The 12,810-nt window shown below is 35.5% G+C and overlaps 1 protein-coding gene across 1 annotated transcript in view; it reads right to left on the reverse strand.

Moving 5' to 3' along the window:
- ADAMTS6 (ADAM metallopeptidase with thrombospondin type 1 motif 6) overlaps positions 1 to 12,810 on the reverse strand; it is a 266,226-nt gene that overhangs the window by 42,104 nt on the left and 211,312 nt on the right. The window contains exons 18-19 of the mRNA XM_067730807.1: positions 10,053 to 10,216; positions 9,494 to 9,632 (exon numbers count right to left, since the gene is read on the reverse strand). Coding sequence (XP_067586908.1) covers positions 9,494 to 9,632; positions 10,053 to 10,216 — 303 coding nt within the window. The remainder of the gene's footprint in view (positions 1 to 9,493; positions 9,633 to 10,052; positions 10,217 to 12,810) is intronic.

Consider the following 12,810-nt stretch of genomic DNA (forward strand, 5'->3'; position numbering starts at 1 on the left):
TTCAGATCCAAAATTCTATGAAAGTTGTCTTTTCTTTTTTCCTCCACAATTCAATTGTTCATTTTTCCCCCTTCTAGATCTGCTTTTCCCCTGTCCTCTACAGAATAAGAAGTCTGGAAAACAGGCATTTGTTAGATTCCATTTGGTTCTGCGTCATGTTTCAGTGTCTCATTTCTTAGCAGTGCGAGGTACGTATCAAAGGGGTTAGACATGTCAAAAGGCAGAACACTAACTAGAAATAGGACTTTGTGAGAGACAAGTTTCTTAATATAAAGAATTAACCCATATTATACTAAAAAGGAATTTCCATGAACTTCAGTAGGAGCTTATTTGTTTTGGGTATTTCATTAAACACTTTAGAGGAATGATGCTGGAGTACAAGGAGGTCTTGAGTTTCTTCCTTACATTGTGATGGATTTATTACCAATAAGAAGCTTTTCTTTAATTATATATAGAATCCTTTTCTTGGAACCAAAGAGCAAATATTTCAGATTTGAATTATAACAAGGACACAATCATAAACAAGCTGTATAGTTTTAAACTAAAATCTTAATTTTATTTAGATAAAAAATGGGAATAATAATATCATAAGATCCTATATAATCAGGATGATAATGCTTATCATTACAAGAAGTTTTATTTTTTCCCAAAGTATTTTATGCATAATACCTTGTAAAGATGCATAGTGTTATGATTGTCAAAAATGAGATTTGGGACAAAATTTCAGTGAAGTGAAACATGACCTGTGACACACAGATCATAAATACAATAGGAAGGCACTTAAACTTTGGTTTCAGCCTTACCCAAGTTTTTCAGTGAGTAAGATGTATCCCGGCCCTATTCATGTTAGAGAAGAATATAATCTCTAAAGCAACAGAAATGAAATGGAAGAGGAAGGAAAACAGCATTAGGAGTGTTTTAGGTTAGCACAGATTTCTTGCCCTCAGTTATAAATCTTAACACTAGAGAAAAATGCAAGCCACAATATGCAAGGGTAAACAGTAAAAAATGTCAGGTTATCAAGCTAAACTTTCATATGTAAATTTTTTACAAGAAGTTAGAAAGCTTAAATTATATTGAAAATATACAGGAGAATTCAAAGAATTTTTTTAAAAAGTGTATTCTATAGGGGAAGCTACATACTTAAGGAAAAAGATAAATAGAAATAATTATTAGAGACAAATAAAAGAAAAAAACATATTAACTTCCGAAGCATGAACCAGCCAAGAGCATGAGTTTACCTAGAGGAGTAGCCCTCTCAAGGGCATGTTGCAGGAGAACTGAGCCAGGTGCAATTGATGGCTACAGAGCATAGGCTTTTGGGAGCTGTGATGTTCACAGGTGCCCTGCTCTGATGCCTGGTACAACTAATCCCATATGTTAAAGGGTACTCTTCCTTCTCAACATTGAAAATGAACTGAAAGAAGGGGATGATAGGAGAGAGTGAACAGGGGAATGCCACAGTCAATGCAATGATAGACTATTGTCTAGTCTTACAAATATTTTATTTTTCAAAGACCAAAGAGAAAATTATGGAATAATGAACAAAGCTGATGCAAATCTTTATTCCTTGTAAACTCAAGTCACGTTTTACAAGGGACGTGTATCATTAAAAATATCACAGTGATCTGTTTTACGTCTAAGTTTGGTATATACAGGAACCAAATGTAAAAGGACCCTCATAGTTTCGAACAATAGTACAACCTCACACAGAAAATATCTTTTATAGGGAATTTTTCTTAAAAACTAATTATATAACTATATTTCTTCAAAGGGAAAGAAATGACAATGACTAAAGGGCTTTCAATTATTCAAACTAAAATTTCCATCTGGTATCTTTTACTTAACTCAAAGTAAATTTTGGATGGTAATTCCTAAATTAAAGTTAAGCAAACAATTATAAGATTTGACTTATTAATGTCTATTTTGAAACTTGAAAATCAAGTCTATTTTGAAACTTGAAAAACAATTGAATTTTGTTTTCCTCTGTTCCATTTTGGGACCCCTCCACTTTGAGTTTCTTTCCAAGTTAAGTGAATATGTCCTTTATAAGCTGCAATACAAGTGTTAATGGTCAGTTGACCATTATTAGTGATGTTAAATATGTTAGCCATGTTAGAATTAGCAAAGAAATTAAAAGGACATCTGTGAATATGTAAAGCATTTGCCTTTGTTTTATCTGGTACTTTGAGAGCTATTCTCTTTCAGTCAGATATTAGTACTGGCAAAAAGACTGCATCATATTTTTCTAATAATTACTTTTTAAAATTGTTATTTTAGAATGGACTTACGTACTTTTAAGTGCACAATTATAGTTCTGTTGTATCATTCTTGGAAACAATAAAATATGTAACATTAACATAAAGTGCTTCCATAGAAACAATGTAGAAATATCCAGCTTTCTAAAGGGGCGAGGTAATCTGCATGATAGATTCATTAAAATAATTTGAAAAGTCTATTATTAATAAATGGAATAGTGTGGATTATTACATAAACTTGTTAGGTAGTAAACTGCAAGGGAGAATTTGCTATCAGGGGCTCTTTTAAATATATAGTTTCTTTTTCTTTTCTCTCTCTTTTTTCTTTCGCTTTAATCACCCACTAACCTGAAACTGAACTAACAGAGACAGAGGAAGGAAGCATATTCAGGAGGGCACATCAGAAGATATACTTAATACAGATATGAAGGGGAAATTTACATATTACTCAAAACCTCTAGTTTCTTAATGGAAGTGCAGAAGAGTCTCCATTTTTAAACTCTGAACATCACCAGGACCCTGAATAAGGAGTTTATATGCATTTTTTTCCTCTTAGGAAATGAAGTTCACCATCTACTGAAAGGAAGTTAGGTGACTAATTTTTATCCAACTTTACTGACACTCATTTGAAATCAAGAGTTCTCAAACTTTCCTGGTTCACAGTACTCTTAGTGTCCCAGTACTTTTTTCACAGCCCTCCCAGGCAGAAAAAAAAAAAATCTGAGTTTCACTTATTAAGTAGTTAGGTCCAAACAACTCAATAGTAATAATTTGTATGGTGTATGACCGTGTCACTGTGTTTCTATTGAAAACGTACAATATTCTGCAGTGCCTCTGTGAGTCTGCTGTAGTGTCCTGGGGTACTATGGGGCATTGTGAAAAATATGGCCCTAAATCAGGAAAATACAAATAGTACTTGGAAACTATGTAAAGCATCTTAAAAATCTTAAAGAGTAGAAACCAGTTTCAATATGTATAAGAATCCAGGTGAGCCAGGTGAAACCACAAAAAGTAAAATAAAAAGAATTTGCCCTAGTTAAAAAGAGGAAAAACATAGAAAAAATTTTTAAAACTTATATGCTACACACACACACACACACACACACACACACACACACACACAGACACACACACACACCACATTAGGCTTAAGATGCCATCCAGGGAAGAAAAAGAATAACAAATAAAACAAGCATCTTTATAAAATTTGAGCGTCAAGCACACAATAAAAATTAATTAGGCTATGTAAATGTAAAAGAAAAAGTAATAACATTCTAAATGGTCAAAGACAGTTGATTAGAAACATTCCTGAAACACTCCATTGTATAAGTAAGAAAAATCTGTGCCCTTTGATCTTCAAACAAAATCAAAATTGCCTCTAAAAATAAACCTGTCTCCCCCTCCCAGACTTCCATCTAAGCATAGCTTTAGCTTATCTTTTTTTTTACCCCTGAGCTGCTAAGCAATGAATGTTTAGCAGAGAGATGCCTTTGTCAGCAGAAACCTGACCAAATTGGTATGCAATTTTTTGTACAAAGAGAAAGAAAAGCCTAGAAAAAACAGTTTGAAGAAAGTAATCAAAAGTGTCAGTAGAACTGATTGCAGGACGAAGACTGTTTATTTACAGTATAAATGTAAAACTAATACATGAAAATACATATGTATTTCTGACCTTTCTTTGCACAACTAAAGGATCCTTAAGGTTTCTTTCCTAACAGAACAGGTACAACAGTACAGCATCAACTCTCAGTTAATTGGTTTTGGAAGTTTTACTTTAAAGCCTAAGGGTTGTATTAAATAAGAGGAGGAGTTGGGCGGGGGGGCGGGGGGGGGGGGTCGGGGAGAAGGGTGGGGGTGGAAGGGGAATGGTTTGAATAGTGGGAAATGAGAGCACATCCAGAAAGATAGGGGAGGAAATTATCATGAATACTGCTGCATTTTGCAAAAATTCATTCCCTAACAAAAACAACAATTTCCTAAAACAATAAAAGGCCTTCTCTGATTACAACTATAAGTCACAAAGAGAAAAAAAAAGTTTGTTATCAGTTTTCACAAATGTTGAGTTAAAACAGGGGCCTCATATTCTGACTTGAGTCTAAATTAAAGTTGGTTAAGTACATAACCACTTATTCATTTTAGCTCCCTAAGTACCACAGAAACTTGAAATGAGAAGAAAGAATTTTGGAAAATCTGTTTAGCACAATTGCACTTGATCTTAGCCAAAAGGCCAAGAAATGATATTTAGCACAATTTCGGTCAGTTTTGAAAGCATTAATTAGATGCTTATAAATGATCTATCAGGTAAAGAAGCATGTAAATAAACTAAACTACAAAAATGCTTTCTAAAGGCATGTTGAAGGCCAATGGCCACACTAAACAAAATTATGAAATTAATTGGTATTCTACCACTTTTTTCATTTCCTTCTCTGATGTCCCTAGTTACGTTCCCACTCCAGATACTTATACCTAAATCGTTTGCATTCCACTAGTAGCCAACTAATAACAGAGGTGTGAGTTAGTAATGCTCCCAGAGGTATTTGCATCTGAATGTAAATTATTTGAAGACTAAATAAACCTTCAATTAGCCTCAAAGGCAGTACTTCTCAACCGTGGCTACGCATTAGGGACCTTTTAAAAATCTGATGCCCAGACCATACTCCCAAGCACTTAAATCGGAATCTCTGGGGGCGGGCCCAAGCGTCAAAATTGTTTAAAGTTCCCCAGGTGATTCCAACGTGCAGCCAAAACTGAGAATCATTGCTTTAGGGAAAGCATTTGAAAAAATGAAATTTCAAGCTAGTAAAGGAGAAATTCTTGAGTGGGGAATATATCATGTTGCTCTACTGATGATGTCAACTGATGAAAAAGCTCTCTTCAAGGTAAAGGACCATTTTTATTACGAGAGAAAATGCTACATTAAAAAAAAAAAGAAATTGACTTCAGCGTTACTTCACTTGAGTATTACTGTAAAACAGGAAAAACAATAGCAGTGCCTGTCTCATGGTGCTATTGAGAATAAGCAAATGAAACAGCGAACCAAAAAATGTTTCATAAACTGTAAAGTTCTATTTGTCATTACACAGCTGAGCTAGAACCATTTATCATTAAAAACACTAGGTGTAATGTGATTACAACTGTAATATGGATTATTACCTAAAGGATATGTTAATTTGTTTTAATAGACATTTATTTTATGAAATCTAAGTATCTAGCCCAATGTTTCTTGAAGTATGGTTGCTGAACCAGTATCACCAGCATCACTTGGAAATTTGTTAGAAATACAAATTCTTGGAGTCTTCCCCAGACCTACCAAATCAGAAACTGGAGGCAGAACGTAGCAATCTTGTTTGAACAAGCCCTCCAGGTGATTCTGATGCACACTACAACTTGAAAACCACACATCTAGCCAAACATCAGTAAAAAGAGAGTATATATAACTAAAATCAAAATATGAATAAACATCATTTTTCCAATCTTTAAAAGTCACAGTGCAAAGGCGTATCAGCATAAATTACTACTTAAAAAAACTCCTAAAGCTTTGTATTTTAAAATAGTACAGTTCTCACTACCTAGCCAAGCTTTATCAATCAACACATTAATCACGAATACAATAGTAGTATATAAATTTAGGAGTCAGATTAATTACAGAGTATAGAAACAAAACTCTAGTGGGAGTAACAATGGTTCAGAAAATAGTCCAGTTTTAATTGTCTCAATGGAAAAGGCATAACTGTATCTTAAAAATCACATTTATCCTGAAGACAACACTCCACAGCATCTCAATGTTCTTATTCAGGCTAAGGAAGTGTGTCAGCACTGACTCAGAGAAAAGACCATTTCTTGGACTGAATCACTAGCAGTGTTTCCTGCAGTCTTAGATTTGTCACTGGGTCTGCTAAGCAACAGAAAAACAATCTCAAAACTTCTTATCTTAAAAGATCTCGTAAGAGAAAATATCAACATTGCTCCCAAACTCAAAGTCCAAAGGTCGTGAGAACATTGAACAGTCTTGTGAGACTGCAATAGAAAGTTCTTTGAGATCTTTCTTGTTCCCTCTTTTTCCATTTTAAAAAGTTTTGGCAGTATCAAGATACCTAGCACCACTTTGGAAAGATGAGAGTGGAGTATCCCTGTTAAGAACACACGTTAGTATTCATCTTTAGTTTCTGAGTGAAAACTGAGAAGAAATGACTTTTTCCTGAAAGATTCCTTAACAACAGATGAAGTTCCATTTACCATTACTGAGCAGATGACTCTGGCTCTCTCTTTGATCAAGATTCCTGAGTCCTAAGGGATTCTCCTTTCCTCAATCCTAAGCCTCCTGTATTTAAAGAACCTTGGGTTAAAAGTGGGGGTATGTGTAGGAAGAATAACTCCAATAATTGATATCTGTACTCTATATTCTAGGAAATATTTCCAACCTATTCAAAGTAAACAAAAGAATATAATCAAAATTATACTATCTTTCCCTGACAATTGCTTTGCCCCACCTTACAAAAAAAATAACAATTCTAAACTCTCATTTCCCACACTGGGAAGAATAACACAAATATATAATTGCCAAAATAATTAATTCCTTTTGTTCATTCACTTATCTGTACGCATTTATTGAGTTCCTAGTATGTTCCAGACATTGTTTTAGATACAAAATGAGTCTAGAAAGATGCATAGACTTCAGTGATGAGGACGTGGATTCTATGTGTCTAGAGTGCTGTTTCAGTTTCTCTGTCAACCAAGACCAGTGGTACTCAAACTTGAGCAAGCAACAGAATCACTTGGAGAACTTGTTATAACATAGATTTTGGGGCCCCACAAAGAGAGACTCTATTCAGTAGGTCTGAGATGGGGCCCCCAAATTAGCATTCTAATAAATTTTCAGGTGACATTGATGCTGCTGGTTCGGGGACCACACTTTGAGAACCACTTACCAAGAAATGCAGCTCATCACACTATGCCTGCTGATTTTCAAACACTGTACATCTCTCTTCCAAACAAGGCAAGGCTTTTTACTCACAACTGAGCAGAATTACAGTTCCCAGAACCACCTCAAATATCTAGGATTAGTAGCTCCAGAAGAGAAGAAAGAAGTATAAAAAATAAAGAGAAAATTCTCTTTCCAGGGGCTTTGCTCCCTCCTTGTTTTTCTTTTCTTTTATGCCCCATCACAAGAAATCACTCTTCTATTATGATTTCTCAATACAAGTGTTATGGAAAAGAATAACACACATTCAGATTTTTCATACTTCTTTACTTTAATAAAATCATAGTTTTTCTTCTAAATTCAGTTCTCTTGGCCTTCTCCCCCACCCCTTTTTTGTTGGACTATCTCCTTTCTGAACAGAAGAATAGAGTTAGAAGGAACACTGAGAATTCACTTAATCCCTCCTTGGCCTCAGACAAGACTGAATCTAAACCATCCCCAAATATAGCAATTTCCAGTACAAAGATGAACAGGCACTAAGAACCTCCCATTCAACATTCTGTCACATACTTGAAGATACTATCATAATATACTTTCCCTCAGCCTTCTCTTCTCCAAGCTAATCAACCTCGACATTTAGACTACTTCATTAGATTTCCTGAACTTTAAATTATTTTGATTCTTTAATAAGTTTATCCCACCTTACCTCAGGGCCTGAATTATGTATTATCTGTTATCATGAAGACTTCTTTTTGGTATGTGAAAAGGGGAAAGTTAATTTATAGATTAAATAAAAAGGAATTTAATTGGAACAAAGAAATATATATATATATATATATTATATATATATATATATAAATGCCACTATAATATAATGGCATTCACTTGAACAATTAATTTCAAATATCCTTTATTTTGTTAAAAGAAATAGTAAAGCCCTATAGTTTTTAAAACTTTATAAATCACCAGCCATTTTATACATAAAACGGATGGGAGTTAGAGATCTTTTTAAATATGCCACAGATTACACATAACCATGTTTCATGACACTTCACACAGGAGGAAAACATTATTATTGTTCATTTGCTTTTTTTTGCATAGTGTTTACTACTTAAGTTGGAGTTTATCCATGATTTAATTTTGTATGAGTCTAAAATTACTGAATGTATTATTGTGATTATTCACTTCTGTGAAAATAATTTCTCTGATTCAAGCTTTGAGAATCAGAAGTGTTTAGAGAGTCAGTGAGTACAGGACAAGATAGGATGAAGTCCATGTACATCATGTGTTTCTGAGCGGTTCAGAAAGGAAAAATAGGTAAAACATTGGAATACGGGGTAAAATGGGATGATTCACTTTAGTTCCATCTCTCCCATTCTAAATATCACTATTCAAAATTTAATCTTTGCTTTCGGAATGGTGAGGTGCTCTAGTCCAGCGCAGGCCTGAGGGATAGGTTTTGTCTCCTTGCCTATTGGGACCAAGGTGTACGGTGGAGGCGATGCATTTAGTCTCCAGAGAGAAGGAAGATGCTGCTTGCACAGCACTTCTACTCACCAGTCCATGCAGCAGCAAGGGTGTTGGCTTTGAAGGAAGCCAACTGTCCTGCTCTCCCAGCCAGAGGTAAAGAATTGCATTGGTGGCCACTAGAGGGAGGAGGATTAGGAATAGAGTAAATTGTGGGGAAAAGGCACCCATGAAAAACGCACATGGGACAACCAACACATCACCAACCACCGCCTAGCAGCTACCTCTCTGAGGGACTATCATGGGGTCTGCAAACACCATTAACCCAGAGACCCAGACACCAGTAATTATTGTAGTATCCCAGTATATAGCCCCTTAACTTGGATGGCTGCAGAAGGGAGTTTGAATAGTATTGTGGGAAACATACAAGCACACAAACACAAACACACAAGCACACAGACATACATTCTCATCCCCCATTACAAGACGTTACATCTGTGCCGTCTGATTCTTGCTCATTTTCTTATTTAAAACTCTTGATGTTCTTTACCAAGAATGTGTTCACGAAAAGCAAACAGCCCACCTTCAAGATAGTCTTGGGAGAAGCACCAGCAGAGACACTCATTGTGCCAAGATGTATTTTACCAACAAATCTGTACAAATTACATGAGGTTAAAAACAAACGGAATATAATATAATTAAAGCAAAGTTTCTTTTGCTAAATTACAGCTTGAAGCAAACCTGCAAGAAATATTTCCAATTAGCTTCTTTAGCAAACAAAAGCATAGCTCAGAATGTTTTGCTTTCCATCCTGCCCTCTGGGTGGGCTGCCTAGTGGGTGTCTTACCTCCAGCACAAGTAGCTGAGCATTCTGACCAAGGCTGATGATTCCATGTAAAGCCAACTTCATTGTCTCCACTGCCCGTCCGGGTGATGGGAACGTTGAATTTATACCTAATTCCCAAATTCTGTTCCTGAAGCAGAACCTGACATTGAAAACAACTGGTGAAGATAATTAAAATACAATGAGCCTTTATTCAGATATTTACTATTTCTTTTGAAGAAGAAAATGTCATAAGTCTTAAGGGAAATTTAAGACAACTTTTAGAACACATGCAGTTATACTGAATTTTCTACTTCCGTTTTCATGGGTAATTTGGAGCCATTTCTCTCATTTGCCTTATTTGGTTATAAAAATATTATTCAAGCAGGCATTGAAAAGATCAGTCATATGGAAAGAGCACTATGGTCTTAACTTTACACAGACTTTTACACCCTTGGGCAGACCATTTTACCTTTATTTACTTTAATTTCACCACTTTAATTTCAAATGATAAAGCCTGCCCCTTCCTACTTCACAGGGCAGATTACAAAGATTAGAAATGAAGCGGCAAAGGCATATTTACCATGACAATGAGATTTTCTGAGGTGGGACCTAAAGCTTCTAAGGATTCTGGTTCGTCGGTTGGCCTCTTATAGTGAAAAGCTGTCCCAGCAACATCGAACTTCCTAGGCCAGTCAATAGTCCAGGCACCATTAATATAGTAATCATCCCCTTCAGATTTTAAAGCTAAAAAAAAAAAAAAAAATCACTGTCTACCTAAAAATGTGAAACTTCATTTACCACAATGTCACTCATTGATCATTGCACTGAAGTGTACAATGAATATCTATTTCCATTTCGAGATGGGAATCTTTTTTTTTTTTTTTTTTTACAGACAACACCAACAATTTATTTTTTGTTACTTAGATATACATTGTGAAGTGATTTCTAATGAGGTGCCAGGAATCCTACCACAGAAACAGAAATATTTAGTAATCTCCAGCCACCGTTGGTAGAAATTCAGTAAGTACATTCTTTCTCATAGATAATGATGCTATATAATTTGGTAAAGTAGAAGTACTATGATTCACCTGCCAGTGAATTAGTGTCTCAGAAAATACCAAAAAATGCATATTAGATTATTCAAAGTCAATAAAAGTTTTCCCACAAGAAAACATCAGACTCAGACAACTTTGTACAGAGTAGTTCTACCACACATTCAAGGAAAAAATAATTTCAGTTTTTCACAAAACTCTTCCAAGAGGATAGAGAAAGAGAATACGTCCAATCTCATTTTATGAGCCCAGCATTTTCATGTTCAAACCTGGCCAGTCAAATAAGTAAAAATTATGCAACAACAGCACTCTTGAACAAACATGCAAAATGTAAGTAATTAAATAAAATATTAGCAATTGGCATAAAGTAATATAGAAGTTAATACATCAGAAGTAAGGTAAGCTTATCCCAGGATTGCAATGCTGGTTTAATAATAGAAAATCAATTAATATACTTTTTCATATTATTAAAGGAAGAAAGGCAGATGATTACCTTAACAGAGGCAGAAAAAGCATTTTAAAAAGTTCAATATTCATATATGATTTAAAAGAAATTTTAGTAAACTAGGAAAGCGTGAAACTTCGTTAATTTTATAAAAGGCAAACAAAAACACTCAAACAAAAATGTATAGTAAACATCAAACCTAAAGATGTAATGTTGAAGGCATTTTCTTTAAGATCAGGAAAAAGTTAAGGATGCCTGTTACCATCACTTTTATTCAACCATTGACTGTAGGATCTAGCTAGTGTAACAGAGTAGAAAAAAAAGAAATAAAGGCAATGAGGAAGGAAAAGAAGAGCCAAAAGACTCAGTTTTTTTTTTTTTTTAAGATGATATAATTTTCATCTTAATGTAAAAAATCTAAAAGAAATTATAGAAAAATAAGACATTTAATAAGAAAGTTTGGCAAGTTTTGATATAAAAATCAATATATGAAAGTCAGTTGTATTACTACATCAGGAAGAGCAGTTATAAAGCAGTTTTAAATAAGGACATTCTCAGTGGCAACGAAAAATATAAAAATACTTAGTAATAATTCTATCAAAAGGCAGGCAAACCCTTAGTGGAGTTAACTATGAAATTTTAATAAAAATCATCAAGGCTGATCTAAACAAGTGGAGAGAAATAAACTGTTCTTGTAAAGACTCAATTTTGCCTGTATTAAGCTATCGATTTAGTGACTTTCAATAAAAATTCCCAAATGGTTGTAGAGAGCACTGTGGTGCTGCAGGGCCTGGTAGCACTTATCAGCAGGAGGTGGAAGCAGGGAGAAGAGGAAGGGATCAAAAGTTCACAGAAGTGGACATTCAAAAGTGGATATAGTATATAAGGCAAAAACCCTATCAGCTGACTATATTCTACACAAGGGCCTGAAAGACCTTCCACTTATTAGAACAATAAAGAACGTGCTGGGGCTTCCTTGGTGGCGCAGTGGTCAGGAATCTGCCTGCCAATGCAAGGGACACAGGCCCGAGCCCTGGCCCGGGAAGATCCCACATGCCGCGGAGCAACTAAGCCCGTGCACCACAACTGCTGAGCCTGTGCTCTAGAGCCTACGAGCCACAACTACTGAGCCCACGTGCCACAACTGCTGAGCATGCACTCCAGATATGTATCTATTAACATATTATAGCAATCTAATAGCATATTAGAATTGGCCCTGCACCGCAATGAAGAGTAGCCCCCGCTCACTACAACTAGAGAAAGCCAGCGCACAGCAACTAACACCCAACACAGCCAAAAATAAATAAATAAATAGATAGATAAATAAATAAATAGATAAATAAATAAATAAAAGAATGTGCTGGTGAGACAGGCACCAGCATCACTGAGATGCTCTTCTCTTTAAGCTTGGAACTATCATTACAGAACTGGGCTCGCAGACAGCAATGGGGATGATCCCAACATACTAGAGGCCAGGAGGTATGGCGTAACCATTAGAATGGAGGTGGGTACAGTTATCACAAACAATAACAAATTAGCATGGCAGTCAGGAGTAGTCCTGGAGATATTTAACAGAATACAGTCTTCCAAGGGGCCCAAGAGATGGGCACTTTTCTGATCCAGACCCACTGAGCTTAAGCAGAGGCTGGGTGACCAGGAGATAGGATCCTACAACATCACAACACCACAGCACTCAGTGGTAATTTTTCCTCGCCTTTCCTCAAAGGACATAAAAGCCATTACCAGCAGGGAAAGGGAAAATCCAAATATACTGAGGACTGTTGGGCACAGGGACTGAGTTGATCTGAAGTGGCAAATGGTGCCCCTTGTTTAGGATAAGA

Source organism: Pseudorca crassidens, chromosome 3, assembly GCF_039906515.1.
Source record: "Pseudorca crassidens isolate mPseCra1 chromosome 3, mPseCra1.hap1, whole genome shotgun sequence".
In the NCBI taxonomy this organism is placed as follows: Eukaryota; Metazoa; Chordata; class Mammalia; order Artiodactyla; family Delphinidae; genus Pseudorca; species Pseudorca crassidens.